This window comes from Rhodnius prolixus, unplaced genomic scaffold, assembly GCF_049639745.1.
Source record: "Rhodnius prolixus isolate KJV_2025 unplaced genomic scaffold, Rpr scaffold_8, whole genome shotgun sequence".
Classification (NCBI taxonomy): domain Eukaryota; kingdom Metazoa; phylum Arthropoda; class Insecta; order Hemiptera; family Reduviidae; genus Rhodnius; species Rhodnius prolixus.
Genome location: NW_027411593.1, coordinates 28,479,366 through 28,499,922, shown reverse-complemented (window position 1 = coordinate 28,499,922; position 20,557 = coordinate 28,479,366). Strand labels below are relative to the sequence as shown.

The 20,557-nt window shown below is 31.5% G+C and overlaps 2 protein-coding genes across 3 annotated transcripts in view; one reads left to right on the top strand and one right to left on the bottom strand.

The window, feature by feature from the left end:
• Positions 1–20,557, top strand: part of LOC141451094 (zwei Ig domain protein zig-8-like) — a 686,638-nt gene that overhangs the window by 88,860 nt on the left and 577,221 nt on the right. The window lies entirely within an intron of this gene.
• Positions 1,848–19,982, bottom strand: LOC141451092 (growth/differentiation factor 8-like). Its single transcript, XM_074122165.1, has 5 exons — positions 19,386–19,982; positions 11,197–11,409; positions 8,080–8,264; positions 6,128–6,337; positions 1,848–2,187 (listed from the first exon to the last, which is right to left on the bottom strand). The coding sequence occupies exons 1-5, from the start codon at positions 19,801–19,803 to the stop codon at positions 2,032–2,034; spliced, it is 1,182 nt and encodes a 393-aa protein (XP_073978266.1). The 5' UTR covers positions 19,804–19,982; the 3' UTR covers positions 1,848–2,031.

The window sequence follows — 20,557 nt, the reverse complement described above, 5'->3', positions numbered from 1 at the left end:
TAGGCGGAGAAGTTAGAGTCTGGTATAGAAGGTGTTAGGTACATACGCACTATTCTCCCATACTTCTAGAGCAGCCTCCCCATGGAGCGTAGTAGCAGTGGCGTGGCCCCATAACTTCACTTAGGCAGACATATCTCCGCCACATTTAATTTCCCTTCCTTCTTCATTCACTTTTCCTTTTTATTTTTCCCTCTCACTTTTGCTGTACCATTTCTCTAATGCTTCCACTCTATTCTTCTCTTTGTCTTTCCCACCATCCTCTCTTCTTACTTCCTCCTAACCTGAAATTACAATCTGCCTTGCCAACATAAAACACCTCCCTCAAGACATTCTTCATAATCTTCAAAACATTTCTCTCTTCTTACAGTCTGCTGCCATCTTATATCTTCTTTTTCTGTTGCCATTTTTACCATAAATATATTAATTTTATTTTATTATCAACAATAATTTTATTTCACTCTTCTATGGTGCCCATGACCCGGCTTTTGCTGGCGCTTGCACACACCGGGTACCTTTCCTTGTATTGAGCAGTACATAAATGTTCGGTGAACTGCCGAGACCGGCCGCCAATGATAAGGGATTAATGTCATAAAAGTAAAATTTAAACTATTCTTAATTTTTTTTTTTAAATCTTTTATTGGAATTTACCATTGCAACGGTTGTTGCAACAAGCAAATATGATAAAAAAAAAATAAACGAAAATCATGAGTGGAGAAGGCACCCAGTGGTGCCACGCCAGTAACGTGCTTTGCTCTCACGATAAGAGTAGATCACGAGGCCATCTCCTCTTCAATCTCCTTAGAGGATTACCTGGTAATGTGGAAGAAGAAAGGTGTTCTATGAGAGAGTTAGGATGAGCTGCTGTAGAGAAATGAAATTTGAGAAAACGAGTGTTAACAAGATCTGTAATGAAAGGGATTTTGAGGTCATTATGGATGGTGAGGTTAGATACATAGAACGGAGCGTTAAGAAGTTTTCGAAGTATTTTTGACTGTAATGTCTGTATGTTTAGTGAGTTGGAACGCTTAGTCGATCCCCAAACTTCGATGCCGTATGACCAAACAGGTCGCAGTAACATAAGATATAAGAGTCTTTTGTTATGTAGGTTAAGTTTGTAGTCTGGCGAGAAGTTTGTAGCGTTGGTTAGTTTCTTGTCTTTTCAGTCTAGTATACTTAAATTTAAAATAAGAATCCTAATTGGATTTAAAGTAAATAAAAATTATTTTACTAATGGAATGCACTGATTATTTTACATCAGCAATCACACCGAGACAAGACAATCTTAACTTCAAATAATTTTTATAAAATAATTGTTTAAACATTACTTAAATTAAATATTAATATAAAAGATTATAAGGATTATATTAGAAAAGTATAATATTGTGATAGTATTTTTTACATTCATCGAATAAGGCGAAAGAAATAACTGTAACTAAAAAATTAGTTAAATAAGAAATAAGATTGTTGTCAAATATGGAAAAGTTTTTAAATTCTCATCAGCATAAAACTTAAGCATTTTTTTACTTTCTTTTTCAAAGTATGAGGAAGAATTTTATGCTGGATATTCTTTTCAAATACCAACCGTTTTAGTTTTTAAATTATTTTTATCAGAACTGAATTTAAGGCTGGGTTCTCTGATGACATGCATCAGACACTTGAGCACCTTGGTTACTGGGTAATTAATTATTTGTAACACTAGCAATTTTAGTTAATGCTAAACAAATTGTAGCACTCTTCGATTATCCAACATTGCTTTATTAATGCCAAGGATTCTGAACTTACCACTCGCGCCTCCATAGGAATTTTAATTTGTTTCATTATGGGTAATAGTTTTACAAGATCGTAGATATTTTTTAATTCATAACCATTTTTTCTCACATCATTGATATATTGAAATTATTATTCACATTTACCAATTATCATACCTACTTACTGTCACTATATCAACATTTAAAAAATGAAATTTCATTATAAATAACCACCATTTCGTATTATTATTGTACTCCTTTAATTTAATATTTAAGTTTTTTATTAAGAGCAACCACAAGATGTGACTGACATATTTGGTATAGTTGCATCCATGTAGGTACCATTTTGATTTACATAGATAATCTGCAATGATGAGAGACGTCTTGGAGCACAGCAAGTACGAACCGGTAACTTTTCCATTAGTTGAGAATTCATTCTCTGCAAAAAAAATCAATTATAATTAAGTTATATGCATTCTTCTACATTTAATTTATAAATTTTTAATTATAATAATATTATTGCTAAAGAAAAAACGACATCTACACGTTTCTGAAGAAGTATTTACTGTGATACGCCCCTAACACCACAAGAATGGATTACATCGTAATCCTTTCCACTCAATTGAATCTGATTTTCAATCAATTTTCTACTAAACTCCTTCGTCGCCTAGATACTTGAAGCAAGCAAATAAAATGAAAAATTTAAGCTGTTCACTTGTGTACCGAGTGCCAAATATTTGTAAAAAATAATGTAGATCATTTCACAAAGAAGAATGAGTTACTAAAACAGAAACTTTTTTAACCTACAGCCACAATAAAAAACACTAGAAGAAGCAAGCAATTTAGAAATGGAAATAGGTTAATAAAATCTTATGAGTAACATACACATGACTTTTTATAAGGGCAATTTGTGAAATTCTTCTGACGGCACAAGTTGAAAGAAATATCTCACAACTTGGTCATATTGTAAAAACATTTTGAGATAGAAAAGCAACATTCTTTAATCTCATGGTTTAAGGATATCAGGTTCAAGATCTTGGATCAGAACAGCTTGCCGTTGAAGCATTTACGATACCTAACTTAAGGTTATTTTCCAATGTGTTCAGATTGAGAATCTTCAAGTGGCTTAAGGCCAATTATGAATATTATCCTTGGCACGGTTTGAGATTTTGTATTTTGACGGGGTGGCAAGAGGGGCTTAGGTAAGTAGGGGCTTGGTCAAATAATATAACTAACACTGTCCGGAATGCACTGGAAAAAGCTCTAGGCACCAATGAACGTAGATGTTGACGCGTCTTAAATTAAAAATAATATTAGGAAAGCGAAAAAGGATTAGCGAACTGGTTAGCGTTCTGGAATACCATGCAGAGATCTCGGGTCTGAATTCAATTGCTGACCCTTAGATTTTTCTCTTCCTAGGAGCTTCTAAGTAGTAAGTATTGTCTGTAACAAGAGAACACTGTCCGGAGATCGGTAGAGCACTGAAAAACACTCCGGACGCCATTGGCCTTAGATGTTGAAGCGCTATAAGTTATAATTATCCTTCGAGCAGCACAGTAACGCCAAATAAAACGTCGAGGAGGGAGAAATTAATAATAATAACGATCAAAATAAGTATTTTTGATAATTCGCTGGTTGTTCCTAATGTTACTTGTTTGTAAATGTGTTTAATTTTTTAATTAAACATTAAATTCATTTCTAGGTGCTTGGATATGCATTATGGAAATAAAGCTAAGCAATTTTAGTCTATGATTACACTAAAATCAACTTTACGGGAAATACTTTAAAGTGCTCGAGCCAAATTTAAAGACAGACTTTAATGAATAGGCATGGTATTTAAGCATTGTAATAACAAAATAGCAACATTAACGTATACTAGTGAAATCAGTGGGGATTATCGAAAAGCATTTCCACAAACCACAGCTCTACCCAGCCTTTCTGAGTAGAATTCTGTGAGTGAAACCAAATCAGATTTAAACATGTGCCATCACAGCTTGAGTGACTCCCAATATGAAAAAGAAAACAGATGTGGGGCCCTAATAACCACCGCAGTTGATGCTCCAATAAATAAATAATAATAATAAAATACACTGTTCTTGGCTCTAAATAAAAGTTATCAAATAGAAGCACCTACTATAGTTTATGTACGTAATTAAAAGTACACAAAAAACATATACACATTTAGGTTTTTAATGTTTAATAAAAATGTAAAATAGGTAATCAAAATATCATTGAATGTAAACAAAATATCATCCACTCTGAAGCCCTCGAATGAATCACTAATACTGTGTACTAAATTAAGATCGCAATCTTATAATGCGACCTTGGTGTTCTCCCTTATTATAGATTCTGTAGCATACGATTTCCCCTTAACTTCCATAACAAACTTTCTCAATATCTTAATCTAAATGCTTCTAACACAGTACACCTATATAAGCCTGTCTAGAGTCACAATAGTCAGGATCCTGCGAATTACTAACTTAAAGCTCTTTAATCCTTTTAGAAAATGTCAGACTATTGGGTTACGACTCTTATCCCACTAGTAGAGATGTTACAACACAGTTTGGGTTAATTTAACACTATTTGATAGAGGTAATATTTAATTTTCTACCGACTGTGTTTAATAAATTTGCAAAAATTAAATATTTTATTTCACTCATTTTAATACGAAAAATATATAATGAATAAATTTTAAATGGTTTCTATAAATGTGAACTAGGTTTGGTTCAATTCGTGTACCAAACTAAAGAGTTTTAAAGTGCATTATCAAGAGATTTAAAACGAGTGTACTTCTATTGCAATTGTCAAACCAAGGCCATGGCTACCTTGCAATGATCAGCACTTCGAACTTAAATGGGGTAAAATTAGCACATTATTCTAATGTAGATTTTTGAGTTTTACAATGATAGATTTTTCATTTCAGTCGGGTTTGGGTGTTCTTTCTTTTTCATATTAAATTAAATCTACTTTGAATCATATTAAATCGTTTACGGGTTTACGATCAACCTTTCATTATGTTACAAGACTTCGATAACTTCGTTGATTTTTTCTGCGTAGTAAAATGCGTGATTATTGTATTCCAGATCGATTTCGGATTTACATTTTCGGACCTAACCACATTTTTAATTTGTATAGCTTTGAATTCGGAATGTTCCATTTTATTTGAAGAAAGTTACAAAATTTAATTGAAAATAGTGAAATTAAATTAAACCCATAATACAGGCTTTATAATTTATTGCAGATGGTAGTAATCACAGGGAGGCATATTCATTAAGGAGAATTAAAAGCAGAACTGTGGACAAACATCCTGTTTATGTTATAACAACAAACCAACAAAAGGAGCTAGAGTTCTAAGTAAACCAAACTTCGATGGACATTATTCTACACAAACATGAATCTGATCCTGCTGCCATTGACTACTCTCTGCAAATAATGTTGTATACAGCTGGTGAAATAGCGCAGGACTGTATAATGTCTACGGTTTAATGATGGCATACCCTTAGGGTAACTCCCAAATACTGATAGCTATCCATCTCTATTTCAGTTATTCATCTTCTCTGTTTCCTTTCAACATGGCTGAATAGTTAACGAGCAACTGGATGGGAAACTAATGCAACTGTGTGATAATTCCGATTTAGTTCTTATTATTAATAATAAGTTCAACAGACACCTCACTAAGGGCGATGTAATTCCAAGATATAAACCAGAACTAGAGATAATACAATTTACAAACATTGCAAGTATTACTGAAGAACTGATGCCCCAAATTCAGGCGAAATCTCAATTTATTAGCTCCCCGGACAGTTTTTAGTGTAAAGCCAACTGCCAGATAGTGTTCTCTCCTAGTAGACAGTACTGTCGATCATCGGAAGGTGGTCTATAGAGGCTCTTAGAAAGAGAAAGGAAGGGTATCGTGCTTGGATTTGACCTAGGACTTCCCGTTTACAAGCTTCTTCGCGCTATCAACTGAGCTAAACTCTTCCCTAGAATATTTACTAAATTTAAACACTATAATTTAAATACTATTATTTAATTAGATAAATAACTTGAAGTGGAATCTAATTATTTGTAACATATATTAATTCTTTAATCAGTTATTAACCGAAAGAAGATGGAATTTTCTTTAAAGTTGTAAAGCGAAATTGTTATTACAAACATAATAAGTTTTTTCTTCAGTAGAACTATTACCTGTCAGTTTCTAAACAGATATCTAAGCACAAAAATGTGTTTGGTTTTTTGTTTGTGATAGAGCTAAGTATGTAATTGGATCTAATTTCATTCTAAAATTAAATAATAACACATGAACGTAACATTATTTAAAGTTATGAACCAGACTAAAGTATTAAAAATTAGTAATAGCATTAATAAAATAGCATTACCAAATTCTGAAGTACTGAATAATATGGTGTATTGCCAAGAGATAAAGTGGCAATATCCTCACATTTCCCTTTACAATAGTAGGCTTCAAATGATGGCGGCTGTATTATCCAGGTGTCCCATTCTATTTGTGAAAAAGATACCAATAATCTTTCACGACAGCACTCCGTTGAACTTGCCATGCAGTTTATGTTACGTTTATTTCTGTTTCTCTGTCGAATAATAAAGTTAAGTTATTATCAATCGTATAAACCTCCGGCTTCTGGAAATGAGGTTATTAAGGTTATTTCTCATCTTTTAACAACTGCTGAAACGGTTATAAATGTTTAGAATCCTGTAATAATGTTTCATTAGGTAAGACGCAGCGCACAAATTTGTATGGAATCTCCTTACACTTATATAAAGTGCTTGCGAATACAGCGAGAGGGACATTATTACTTCAGAACAATTTTAATTAATTATAATTCAATAGTTCTATATTTTCATGGAAGAATAATTTTTTGTGACTGGATATTGGTGAATATTCTCTTAATATTTGCATTCCTCCTATTGCAAGATTTTTGGGCAATAAGAAGAGATGATTCTTGATCACGAAGTATATATGTCCCCGTCTCTTATTGAACAATTACTTTCATTTCTCATTTAATTTTTCTAATGTTAATGGTTTAGAATTTTCTTTGTTCACGAAACAAAAACTAACTAATATGTACTTTTTTAAATTTTACATATTTAATTAGTTTTTGTTAATTAAAAAAAATGCTTATAAATTAGGAGCTGCATACAGTGATTAATTTGGGACAAGAAATAACGAAAATCATAACTATAGTCTTTCGAAAAGCTTATCCTTATCGGAGCATTTTTTTTTGCAAAATATAATAATAATAATAGTCCTGTTTCCTCAGTAGACACTTAATTATAGAGAGCAATTTTCTATCGTGACCTATAATTGATCTGATCAGAAACAACTTTATTAGTTCTACCCAAAATGTTTTATTTGATAAGCCTATTATAAGAAAGAACAAGTGTTGGAAAATAGATCAATTCGTTCAAAAAGTGATTTATTCATTCAAAATTTTTTGTAACGCCTGAAGAATAGATAATAAAACACTGAGGATTCCCGTTATGAGAATGCGGCTGGATCCGCAGTGCTGCATAATATCGTGGAGTTTATGTGTTGCATGTTTCTTCAGTTCTTTCATATTGACACATTCGCTAATGTTATGTTCGAATTGTAACAATAGGAAAGTTATATTAGATAGCGGTACAAGATTTTTATCTAAGCTATTAATTATTTTGTAATGTCATATTACCATTGTTTTGTAACTTAATCTAACAGTACTAATATTATTATTTTTTTACTATTATTAAGTTGTAGAATAGTATTTTCATTTAAGATTTGCATGTTATTGTTACGAGAATTTAATTCTTACCTTTATTATAATGATGAATTACTTTAGAACCTAAACTACAACTTAGTTTAATTTGGGCATATTTTGCAGAAAAATGAGAGAAAATGTGCAAATAATTTAGGAGAAATTTATTATTTGCCTCAGGGTTGTATGTTGAAAAGATATATGTTCTTTTTTTCTGTCATATACTATATTTAGGTAGACTGCCGGAGGTGTTCTTTGTATTTTAGTGTAATTTTGTAAAAGAAGTTAATGATTCGGAGCACTTGGATAAATTCTTGTGACTGGGGATATAGACTCCAGCCTAGGGGCTACAATTCTAATGAAGATTTAACCGTAGTTCAACATAAAAAATTTGGGTAGAAAATTTATAATTTCCAACATCAGTTTATAAGCTTTCTAAACATTTAAAATACCAACGTTCCTGTGCGTTTATATTCATATATAATGTAATCTACGTTAAAATTTTGTTACCACCGCTGATATGTTCGATAATTTATCTATAAAATATGTAAATTATATCCTTTGTTTACTTGTTGACTCACATTCAGCGTTGAAAATGGTGACAAATTCACCGAAATAAAAGGTTTATTGGCTGACTGGTTAGCAGAAGCTGCATTGTAAATTTCATTTAAATGATCGTAACAATTTAATCTTATTTCTTGGCATAATTCTTCATATTCCAACCAATTCATTAGTGTTGTTGTTAAATCTAATAGATTCCAATTATCTAAAAAACAATAAACAAAACAAAAAAAAGGGATTAGAGAATTCCAAAAATTTGTTATTGTACAGGTATATACAGGGTGTTCAGCATAAGACTTTGGTAACTTCGGGAGGCGATTCTGGGCATCATTTGAATCAAAAAATTCCATATAAACTATGGCTCCGTTTCATAGATTTTTTTAATTTTATGTTTTTTCAAGGTGTTACTACTTTTCAGCAAAAAGTTGTCTATATTTCTCAAATTATTAAAGATAAAGCAATTTCAATAAGCTCATTAGAAAGAAGGATAACTTTCTTTTTAAATAAGCTAATTGATATTTCAAGCGGCGATAAGAAAGTTGTCCGCTAATTTATTAGCTTTTAACAACCTCCTAGTTCCAAACGTTTATTGAGTAGTTCAAGAAAATCTGTGTTTTATTCACATATTTGGCATATTTCTTTAATTAACTAAAGAATAGCACACAGATCTAAACTCGTTAAACGAAAATCCTTTCTAACCTAACACTCATTTAAACTCATATCGTATTTTATTTTATTATTTATAATGTAAGTTTTATATTTTTGAATATAGTTCTTAAACAAATTAATTATTAAATTACATGTTTGCAAAAAATCGTACTGGATTTGATGATTCTGATCAGTTATATTCTTATGGTAGGTGAATTCCTTTCATAATGCAAAGTAAAATACTAAATATTATTATTTTGGGATTCAATTTAGCTTATTTAAAAGAAAATTTAACCTTCTTTCTAATGAGCTGATTAAAAGTGCTGTAGTTTTAATAGTTTGAAAAATATAGGCAACTTTTTGCAAACAAGTAGTAACACCTTGAAAAAACATAAAATCAAAAATATAATATCTATAAAATGGAGCCGAATCGAGCCATAGTTTATATGAAATTTTTTGTTGGAAATGATGCCCAGAATCGCCTCCCGAAGTTACGGTAGTCTGATGCTGAACACCCTGTATATGAATATCACTGGGATACATAAACCCAGAAATTTGAGAGACGCACTTGGCAAACATAAAATCTACTTACTCCTGACCCCTAATTAGCATTTTGCATTGTCGAACCAATAGCATAACCTACAGAACTGATCCTTAAGCATTATGGCGTTAAGTCATTGATTTCCTGGAAACTAGACAGATAAGTGTTCAAATGACGCCAACAGCAGGAACGGAACTAACAAAAAGAATAGAAGTGCTTAATTTAGTCCAACCACTTCTCTTCGGAATTTCCCGAAACACTTAAGATGGAGCTAGCACATAGATTAGAAGAACATCCTTGTCAAAAGAAACTTTTTCCAGTTACCTGGAACATTCCAGCACCAATTTCAACGTGAATTCACATGAATTTAGTGCTTTCAGTGCAGTTTGATAATCCGATCAGATACGAATTTCTTTAAAAACTGGTTTTTAACCCGCTCATTCGAAATGCAACGTAGATCTGAGATAAGAAAACAATTGCCCTTCCATCAAGAGATACGGCCTCCAAACAGACTATTGCTCTTTACCTTCCACTCCTTCTAGGAACCTCCGTATTATACCTGAAATAAAAATATCACAACACACTAACCTATCACGGGGCCAAGGTATTGAAATCGGCGTTTGTCTACACTTGAACACAGTTGAAGTTGGGTTAATGCCAAGAGAAACTGAATTTACCCATTTAATATGAATTTTCTCTTAAAGCGTGGACTGTTAGTGGAAAAAAAAAATTGACATTAAGTATTCAATAACAGCAGTAGATAGCATTTAACGGTTCGATTAATACATCTTAAGAACCAATTCCACACGATATGTTTTTACTGAAGGAGAGGAACTGCGACATATACAAGTACGATAATGCGCATTCTGCCAGTAAGTGCTCCGTAGATCAAAAAGTTTACTTTCAAGGATTTTATGGCAAAATATGTCTGGCAATGTACTTCGCGCATAATGATATGACTATATAAAAAAAAGAAAAAGTTTTTAGCAACTTAAAAAACTTTCACTTTTTATTAGGCATATTTTATTGATTTACATAAAGTAATTACGAAAGTTTCCACTTTATATATAAATATTTTTAGGGATAAAAGGAAGTTTGCATTACTTATCAAACGATCGTTTACTTTTCACTCTAATAATATTAATTTTCCAGTCAGAGCTTAAATCCTTGATTGTTTATCTTAAATAACAGAACTTACTTTGTTTATTTATAAAAATTAATTTTAATCTCTGAAGTTAATCTCTTCAGTTGATCGATTTAACCCAATATTTGAGAGATATTATTTCTGAAGTGTTTTCGTACTGTTAGACTGTGCAATCATTTGTTACTATTTGAAATCAGAGCATCAGAATAATTTACTTAGTAATAATAATAATAATAATAATGAACTTCTTGAAATATCATTTATTAAATTCCTGAGGCCAACTGAACCTCTTAAGTATGTCCCTGAATTGCCCCAACAAATATGTTTATAAGCTGTGCTAGTGACAGTGCAAATTAAGGGCTTCAGTTCTTTATAATCTTCAGTGATCTATAAGCCATAGTAGAGAGTAGATACCGGGGGATGCTATTATATTCAATTGCGCTATTTGTGCATATTGTATATTATGAAATCTAAAGTAGATCTATAGACACAGCTTATGCAATTCGCATTATTTAAAGCTGAAATCTGCATCTATGTAACCTAATGCCTAGTATTTTAAATTTGGGAGATTTATTGATAGATTTATTTATCTAGGTTACTAGACAGGCATTTATCTTTAAATGACGTTAGTAAGCCTATTGTAGAAGGGACAGGCCTTATATTCACAATGCTAAAACTGAGAACTTGCAAAAATAAAGTTTTTACGAAACCTTTATCATGCCTATGCACGTGTTATGTGAAGAATCTTTGCAGCAAAGGATTTTAAAACATTTAAATAAATAAAACAAACAAAACGATAGTTACCTTTAAAATCACTAGAATCAGTAGTTATAAATGTAAAGTCATCGTTAGAACTTCCACAGGTTTTAGAATAGAATTTACAACGATTTAAATTGGTTCCTTTTTTGGAATAAAGCCAGAGTGTAGCTTCTGTCATTTCGGCTGATAAAACATTCCATGGAATTTCAATTTTGAAGGTAACTTCAAAACCACTTTCAGTACGTTTGCTTGTAATTTCTGAAAAACAAAATAAATAAATAATCAAAAAGAGCATTATTTTTCCATGTCGCTTCACATCGCTCCATCAAAATTGATGCACCTCAGAGAACTAGAATGAAATTTCTTAAAATAAAAATAAAATTCCTAACACTGAAGAAGAAACATGCCTTATGTTGGAAAATAACCTTCTTTTTTTATAATTATTATACATACAATTATTATATAGTACAATTATAGTATTAACTTTAATAATATTTACACAAACTCTTACATTAAGATTTTCGACTTATTTCTAGTATTTTAAGGCCTTTGAAAAAATGACTGATATGTGAAAAAAAAAAATCTTAAATCAAAAAAAGAAAATCGCGTCAAGTTACACTTTCCTATAAATAAGCAGAAGTATATTTATCATTAATTATACTCGTATGGATTTTTAACATTATCCCTCTCAGCGCCATTTTTTGGTTGATTTAAAATAAATAGTTCCTAGCAATAAGTCGAAATAAAAAAGTAATCGCCTATTTTTTCAGGCGGTTCTTAACGTCCAACTACCATTTACTAGGTGTCGTGGACGGAGGCGATTAGCAAACGTACTTTACTATTTATCATTTAACCTTTAAATAAAATCCAAGGCCAAGACCGGGAATCGAACCCAGTACTACAATACATATTAGCTTTACAGGTCTATAAGTCGAAATAATTTTAATTTATTTCTTTTTCTGAAATTACGACTAGTCCAGGATACTAAAAACGTTCACAAAGTTGAAATTTTACTAATTGTATAAAAAAAATACGAAGTTTTTCGCCTTTGCTTAAAATATTATTTTTGTTCCTCTTAATACTTAATTACCAACGACCTTCACAATGTATAAAAATGTGAATATATGCTTCGATAAACATAACAAGACACATTCTGTTCTCTCTCTAAAATATATTTTTTAGTTTTTGTTTATGTTAACAATGAAAATGATATTTCTGCCAATTTCACAGAACTAAAAAGCCCAATTTGCTACAAATAGAATATTAAGAGTTCGTGGAACTGTACTGTTATTGATGTGAACTAGTCTTTCTCTATAAATGATGTTAAAAAAAAGATACGCCACGCTTTTCCAGAACTAAACAAAATTCAATTTTCTCAGAAGAATTCTTCAAATAAAGAGATATTTTTTGTAGTAACTATAGCATCTGAAATGGAAGAAGAGAAAATGAAATTTTAGAGAGAAAAGCATGCAACTAAGACTAAAATAATTTCTAGACAATGCGATCAAGTAGTGCTTGGTGTTGACAGATAGTTAGTCCCATACACCTTCCTCCCATACATTGCTGAGTGAAATAACCATCATGCGATATAACACAGCTCTGCAGAGTTGAAATGTTCTCTTAAGAATAAAAACTATATTGGTGGCTATTTTTTCAGAAGTAAGTAAAGTAAAGTAATGAGGTTTTTAAGCCATTACTTCCTTGCTAATTAACTTGTTGATCCCAAGCAATTACTTTAGAATCCTTCTTTTACTATTTTGGTTATTCTCGACACTTCTTTGACCATTTTCGTTATTCTTTTAAGTTTCTTCTTAGTGTCTAGATAACACGAGTTTACCAAAAGATATTACAAATCAAGATATTTATTATCTGTTCCAGCTGCTGGCCCTTAGATTTAATTTTCCTAGGAGCTTCTTACAGCTCACTGTCTGGTAATAGACAGTGTTGTCTGTAATGACAGGACACTGTCCGCAGAGCACTGAAAAAAGCGCCGAAAGCCAATAACCTCAGATGTTGACTCGCCTTAAATTAAAAGAAAACAGACGAATAAAAAAATTACATAATTCCACAGTAACTTTAAACAACGATGGAGGGCAAATACACGAATTAAACATCTATTTTTATTACAGGATAAAATATGATTTTAATTATGATTTTAAAGTGCAAAACCTATTTAACTCCAATTTCTTTTTCTTCATGATTGATGCTACATTAAACGCTAAGGAGTCACTAAATCCGATTTAATTTATATTTTAAAAAACTTCTCGACTGGAAGACGTATAATAATTCGTAACTATTTGTTCAGAATTCAAAGTGAAACAGTTATTTAATCTAATGACGACAGTGAATTCTTGAAATATTGAAATATAACGGTTATAAAATTTGTATGATTTAATGTACATGCTACGAGACAAAAGTGTGCTATTCAAGCTTTTTTTTTATTCAAAGTAGAGACGTTGCTTTAGTTACAAGTGCGACCGAAGTGGTACTAGCACAACAATTCACATTTTTTTAATACTTCTAAAGAAATAGTTTACTTAACATTCTTCACATTTTGCAGAACTGTTAACGTCACTGTTCTTGGAAAAAGAATAGAAGTTCAGATAATACATTTCAGAAATTACTTAAGGAGAAGCATCGGTGTTTTGTGAATATCCATCCCTTGGTGTTCCAAGGGTCAAGTAATGCCTACGTATTTTGAATTTTAACACATTAGTGAAATCCAGCAGCAAGTTAGGGAGGTCTTACACTGCATTGCGTACATATTATCAGATAGGTCTTCGTAATTTAGCTTGCTTGTATTAAACCTTTCATTTAAATCCAAAGCCATACAGAAAATCCTATTAAATATGCATCCGTGCCTTTACCACACTATTTGGAGAATTGTCTCTAATTATTCAATTACAAAATAAACATGTTTAGAGGTTGAGGAATGGAATAGATTTAATTAATTATCTAATGCTACTAAAAGATCTACTGCGATGACCTTGTATTTCTGGGTCCATTAATGAATGTAAATATGAATGTGATCGAGAGTGGTGGTGCTAAGTTCTCTTGTAGGCTAAGGAACCCAAATAGTGTCCAGATGTCTGTAGACCCTGTGTAAATGTAGCGATTAGGTGTTGGAAATATTTAAAAAAAAATTGTAAGGGTTGACGTAGCAACCATAAAGTAACCTATAATATTTAACAAAATGAAGAATAATGGAGACTATAAATGGTTTTATATTGTTAATAAAAATCACCCAATAACAAGAAAAGAAAAAGCTGTCAGAAGATGGCACTCACGGAGAAGTTTCTAAATACAGAGTTTCTAAAATTACAGTCTAATCGTGTTGCTTTGCCTTATTTACAAAGCACTTGAATCAAAATGTTGGTTAAACAGTTTTTCAGTTTGATTGTTGAACGCCTGACTTCGAGACAACTGTAGCAGCTAAAATTCGCTATTTTTTTTTACGTAAAACACGTTTGAAGGTCTTTTAAAGTTCTTTAATGGACATTAACTAAAATATGAATATTTTTTAGGTAAAAAATTCCGTTTCATACTTCTGATCTACGCTTCTCATAAGTTTTTACTGGTTATAGAGCTTTACGGTTAGCCACATTAATGACTCAATTCTAAAAGTTCAATTGGATGAAAATTATGCAACCCTGATGTGAGTTTAAAGACTAATTTTTAAATATGTAATTAAAATAAAATAATCCACTAGATGAGATGTAATCTTATTCCGTATTTTCAGAAGTTTTTTTGGCATATTCTATACTTCAGCACCATTTTTTAAAAACATATACAGGGTGTCCCAAGGTACATGGATAACGACTTTTTCTAGGAAACTAAGATAGCTAGAAAAAAATACGTGTTCCCTTAGTTTTTTGTTAGAAATCCAAATTTAATTTGTAAATTTTTTTCGGTGCTTCCAGAAGCGAGATACAGGCACCAACTTCATTTTTTCAAATGGGGAGGTGCGGTTTTTATTTCAGAAATAGATTCCTCTATTTTTTTTTAAAGAAAAATTTACTAGAACGGTTTTTTTTTCTGTGAGCGATATTTTAGAAGTTATGAATGAAAACATGATTCTTATAAGAAATTTCAAAATGATAATATTTAACTATTACTATTTTAAGTACTATTTTATTATAAATTTTACTCCTCATTAATACTACAGATCATGCTCGAACTGGCCTTCACCATTAGAGATGCATAGACATGGTCTTTCCTGCCAATTGTCTCTTACTGCCAAAGAAATAGATTCGAATTTAACAGAGTTACAGGCATCTATTATTCTTTGCTTTAGTTCATCTACAGATGCAATTCCGGCTTGATTCTGATACACCTAGATTTAGAAATGCTTTTAGGTAAGCAGAAATAAGGAAAGAAAGAAAAAAGTTATGAATAATCACCTTGTTTTTCAGGTATCCCCAAAGGAAATAGTCCATAGGTGTCAAGTCCTGTGAGAGAGGTGGCCACTGAATCGCCCCCTGTGTCGATATAAACACCATCAGGCATGTAAAGAGATATCTCGATAGGAAATTTGATGGGCGTGTTATATCGACATTGTAAATAATACCGCTAAAGATGCTTTGACTTACTAATTAAACAAACTATATTAGCGATAACCGATTTTAGAGAAATTTAATAATTTCTTAAATAAATTAAGAACTAGTTTACACAATATTTCGTGTCTATCCTTGTGTATGTTTAATCAAGTGAATAATTTTGAAATAAAAGCCTTTGTCTGAGATAAATCTATTGAAGTAAAATAAAAATATACAAATCTCAGCTTACGTTCCTCTCAAATAAAATGAAAAAAATAGAGATCTCTCTACATGGATTGCCAACAATTAAAGATCATTCTGTTATTAAGACGAACAGAATTAAAAATAAACGATCATCTGTTACAAGCATGATAAAGTAAGAAATCAATTTATGTCTAGATGAAATTCGAGGACAAATTGATTGCGTAGAAGGCACTTTAAATGAATAATGTTCCAGTAATCTCGTCTATGAAGGATACAAAGCTTCCCGATAGTTGTTTATTATAAAGAATTAATTATCATGTGTCTCCCCCAAAGATCATTATTTAAAAAAAACCTCTTCTTTCTTAACCATATTTCACTACAACCAAACTTTATTTTATAAATTTTCTCTGTTCTCAGTCATTATTCTCATCTGCTAGAAACTAAATCAATGTTCCGACTACCCTCAGATAAATAGTAATTATTTTCCATTATTATTATTTACCGCCACTAGATAAAACTTTTTAATCGTAAAATTAAATATGTAATTAGATCAAAATTATAGTTAACATATGTACAAGATTAACCAACACTTTTGAATGAACGGCGACCGGTCAAATTTATCAATATATATTTAAATTGGTGGCAAATCTAAAAAAAAAAAAATGTTCTTTCTTAAGTTATTGCATTCTTTCTTCACTTTAATTAAGCTATGTTCCCAAGACTTGGTATTTTTTACTGAACGTAAACATATAACAGAGATTGATAATAGCTTTGATTTCTAGCTTACTAAAATGTTTCTCATTCTGGCACCCAGACCGTTATGTAGGTTATAATACGCTCATCGGATGGTTATAAACCTAAATTTCGACTTCTTTATTTCTGAGCATTCTTGCAGCGAACTTCCCACATTTTGAAGGTTTGTGAAAAAGTAACCTCAGCATTATCATACGAAAAAACGTTCTATGATTACAAAATATTTCAAAAGTCCAAATACCGATTTCAATAAGAAGAGTCTGATACATTTTTAAAGTAAAAGGGTTGGGTTAGGGTCATAGGATAAGCATTAGTAACCCTGCAAAGCGACTATTCCAATGAATGAACGTTGAAAATTATGAAAGCATCTTTAACACTTTTTGGGCTTCTGCAAATTTTTAAAATATAACTCTGTGGCAAACCAAAACTTGGTAAATTTATTATAATTGATAATTTTTCTATTTTAGTAGCAAAAGAGAAAACAGAAATGAAAAAGTTCCAGCAGTAAAAGTTTTACCGAAGAAAGAGATTTAAGATGAAGTACAAAAATAGTGAAATAGGACAGTAATTCAGGAATACTTCATGAATAATTCTTCCTTCAAATTTAATTTGCATAAGAAAATTAGAACACGCACGAAATCCATTTTGAAAAGATGTATAATAGTGTGCGATGGCCCGCTTAGATTTTCCTTCACTATTTTAATTTGTTTAATAGTTAATTATTGAACTATTCAATTCTGAACAGAAAAATTAAAACTATAAGGGTATTTTTTTATTTTATTTTTTCCTTTAAGCCATAACTGTGGTGCCCGGCCTTTTTTCAGTGCACTGCCTACTTCCGAATAATGATTTCTTGTTAAGATATCACCATCAATGAATAGTTAGCTGTAAGAGGCTCGTACAGAGAAAAAAAGGACAGGCAGAACAGTGATTATTATTTTAATTTAATGCGCGTTAACATTTGAGGACATTGGCGCCTGGAGCCTTTTTCAGTGCCCCCAGCTGGCCTTCACACAAGAAGCTGTAGAAGCTCTCAGTAAACTGAAATCTAAGGTCATAGGTAGCTAAAGGATTCAAAATTGAGCTTTTCGTATGGGAATCAAGTGCACTAACCACTGACCAAATAACTTCTCTATTTGTTATGATAGTTTGACATTTTTCTATCTTGTCTTTCAATAGTTTAATTTTTTATTCAATATTCATGAATAGCTTATTTTACTTACTACCCTTTTATTGGTACTTTTTAACGATAAAATTTTGTAGAGGAATGCTGGAGAAACGTAATTAATGATGACAAAATGAGGCATTCAATTATGAAACCTTAATAAAACGTCTTTAGAAACAACATTGCTCACAAATTTATATCAGCTTCTCTTGTTGCAGAAATGTACTGCAGTCGTAAAAATAGTTTGTTTTTTTTTAAACATATGAATTTAGAAATTGTAATAATATGTTACGATAAGTTAAGGAAGCACCTTACTCATTTTCGGATAAATATTAAAACCAGGGCTTTAATGTCGAATTGAAAAAAAATAGACAAATTCTTATTAACTATTAATCAAAGATTTCAACGAAAGGGTTGATGACAATATCGCCTGAGTAGGAAGAATATTTATAGCGAAATTAGGTACTGAATGTGTGGCAAAGGCATTTAACCAACAGATTTCAAGAACTTTACCACCCATTTCTATTGAATGGAAGCGAATTGTACGATCCAACTTCAAAGTTTTAAGAAGTAAAGAAATAAAAATGCGTTTCCACCGAAGGGGAAACATATACTCGTCTATAATCGTCTCTATAATGTTCCATGTTTCTTATAAGTGAGTAGACTTGAGTAGCCTCTCTTTTTTTAAGTAATCACTTCTTTTTTTAGTCATCAGGAAAATTTAGAAGGTTGCAAAAGCAGAGTTTTCTAAACAGCTAGAGTATCAATCAACTCTACTAAACTAAAGTAGAAGTACTAAGTCCCTCGTACAATCTAATTTCTCCTGGGCACTAGTAAATGCTTTCGCTAGAATATGCCTTGTTTGAAGAAAATAATTCAATGCAAATATATTATTATGGAATAAGTTTTCAGTCTCATATATTGTTTTAATTTCATTTATTCTTAATATTTAACTAATCTTATCCGTCTTTATGTTTTTTGTAATATATAGACAAACAGTGAGGAATACTTTAACGAAAAATAGTCGAATAAAAAATAATTAATTAATGAGAACTGTGGTTGCACACATATTTCTAGTTATATTTAACATTTATAGTTATTTTCATTAAAATAAGATGATTTTATTTTAGCCTGTAGTTATGTTATTTTAAGCTATTTGGTTTGACATTATCGATCAGCTATCTCACATGTCAAATATTAAATACTTAATAGTTTTTAATGGTAAGGTTGATTCGTTTTGGTTTTTGTAAAGATGTTAACAGTAAAACTAACTAATGATTAAAAATAAAAAAATAAAACATAAAAGTACACCTGACAAAGAAATATAAGGAATCGTAGTTTAATAAAGACTGATACGGTTTTTCTAGGTTGTCACATGCACTTTGAACCATTAAGTATTTAAATCTTGTTTTTGGAATAGTTTATTTATTTCATTAAGTTGGACCAGGTCGAAATACTTGCGCTGTTATGATCAAAAAAATTGGGTTGTTAGCTGAGAGGCGAAAAGTGCATTAGGAAAGAAGGCTCCAGAATTTAGTTTATAAGAGATTCACAAGCATTACCAAAAATATATTTACCTGAAGAGACCACCATAACTTTACTTGGATACGCGGAAGGAAACTCCTGGTGTTCTTCCTCTTCGTACATGTTCTTTCTCAAGATATCACCATTTCTTATTGGAATTGGCAATGATTTTAGTGACATATTAATATTAGGCGGTTCGGACATGCCAAGCGCATCTAATATAGCTTTTTTTATAGATTCCACCCGAAGCATACGTGTAGCGTTTTCAGCCACATGATTCATCAATTTCAAACAAGATGGACATTCTACATTTAGTGCAGCCGTTGAAGTCCTGACAAGTTCTTTCCATATTCCAGTCAAATCAGACCTTTGTTCACTGTGCGTAACTGTTGGATGCTGTGACTGTACGAACAGTGAGAGTACCAACAGCCACAATAACATTGTTATAGTGTGATAAAAGGTTGGCCACATATTTTAATAAGCAAAACTCTAATTGCTATAACTGCTGCGAACATTCACAAAGGATATACCGCACTCGATCTGTTTGTACTCAGTTAGCCAAGTATTTACTCATGTCTGGCCAAAGGGGATTTGTTGGCAGAGAGCGCTTGTCTCGGCCTTCGCAATTGACACCAATCAAATGTAAAGCCAAGCCACAGCTGTGCTTGCGTCAATTCAACTCTTGTGTGTCTATGTCACTTGTGTAACATTTAACTGACGTTTTAATTACTTTTAATATAAATACATATGTCTTAATACTGCTATCTTATTTTGGGGGTTGTCTAAATTATGAAAAAATCCTCTGTTTTTGTTAGGAAACCTTTTGATTTAATAATTACTTCCAAGTTCAAATGTTTCTAAGCTATTTCGAGACTTTTTAGCTGAACTTTCAAAAAAATAACTCAGTGATTAACTTTGGGAAATGCACTTTACTTAAACCTGTAAAATCGTAACAAAGGATGAACGGAGGAGAGTGAACAGACCTGAACACCTCCGAGTCGGCACAAAGGCAAGACACTCCAAATCTGAAAACTACAGAAAATAAGATTCAGAGTATGAATGGAGTGAACAGCGATTTCGGTGATTAGCCTTATTTCGAAGCCCCAATCTGAAGGGTTACACCATTCAAAACTGGAAACATAATTGGTACATCTTCTGTGCAGATTGTCTATGCCAGAGTAAGTGAGACAATAAAAATTGGCATAATTAAAGCCTAACAATTTTT

Bases quoted from the DNA above. Each gene is read 5' to 3' on its own strand.
- LOC141451092 (XM_074122165.1), bottom strand. From the start codon at position 19,803: ATGTGGCCAACCTTTTATCACACTATAACAATGTTATTGTGGCTGTTG. The intron at 8,265-11,196 runs GTAACTATCGTT...ATTGTTTTTTAG, and splicing joins TGATTCTAGTGATTTTAAAG to ATAATTGGAATCTATTAGAT. The intron at 2,188-6,127 runs GTAATGCTATTT...TTTTTTTTGCAG, and splicing joins ATTCAGTACTTCAGAATTTG to AGAATGAATTCTCAACTAAT.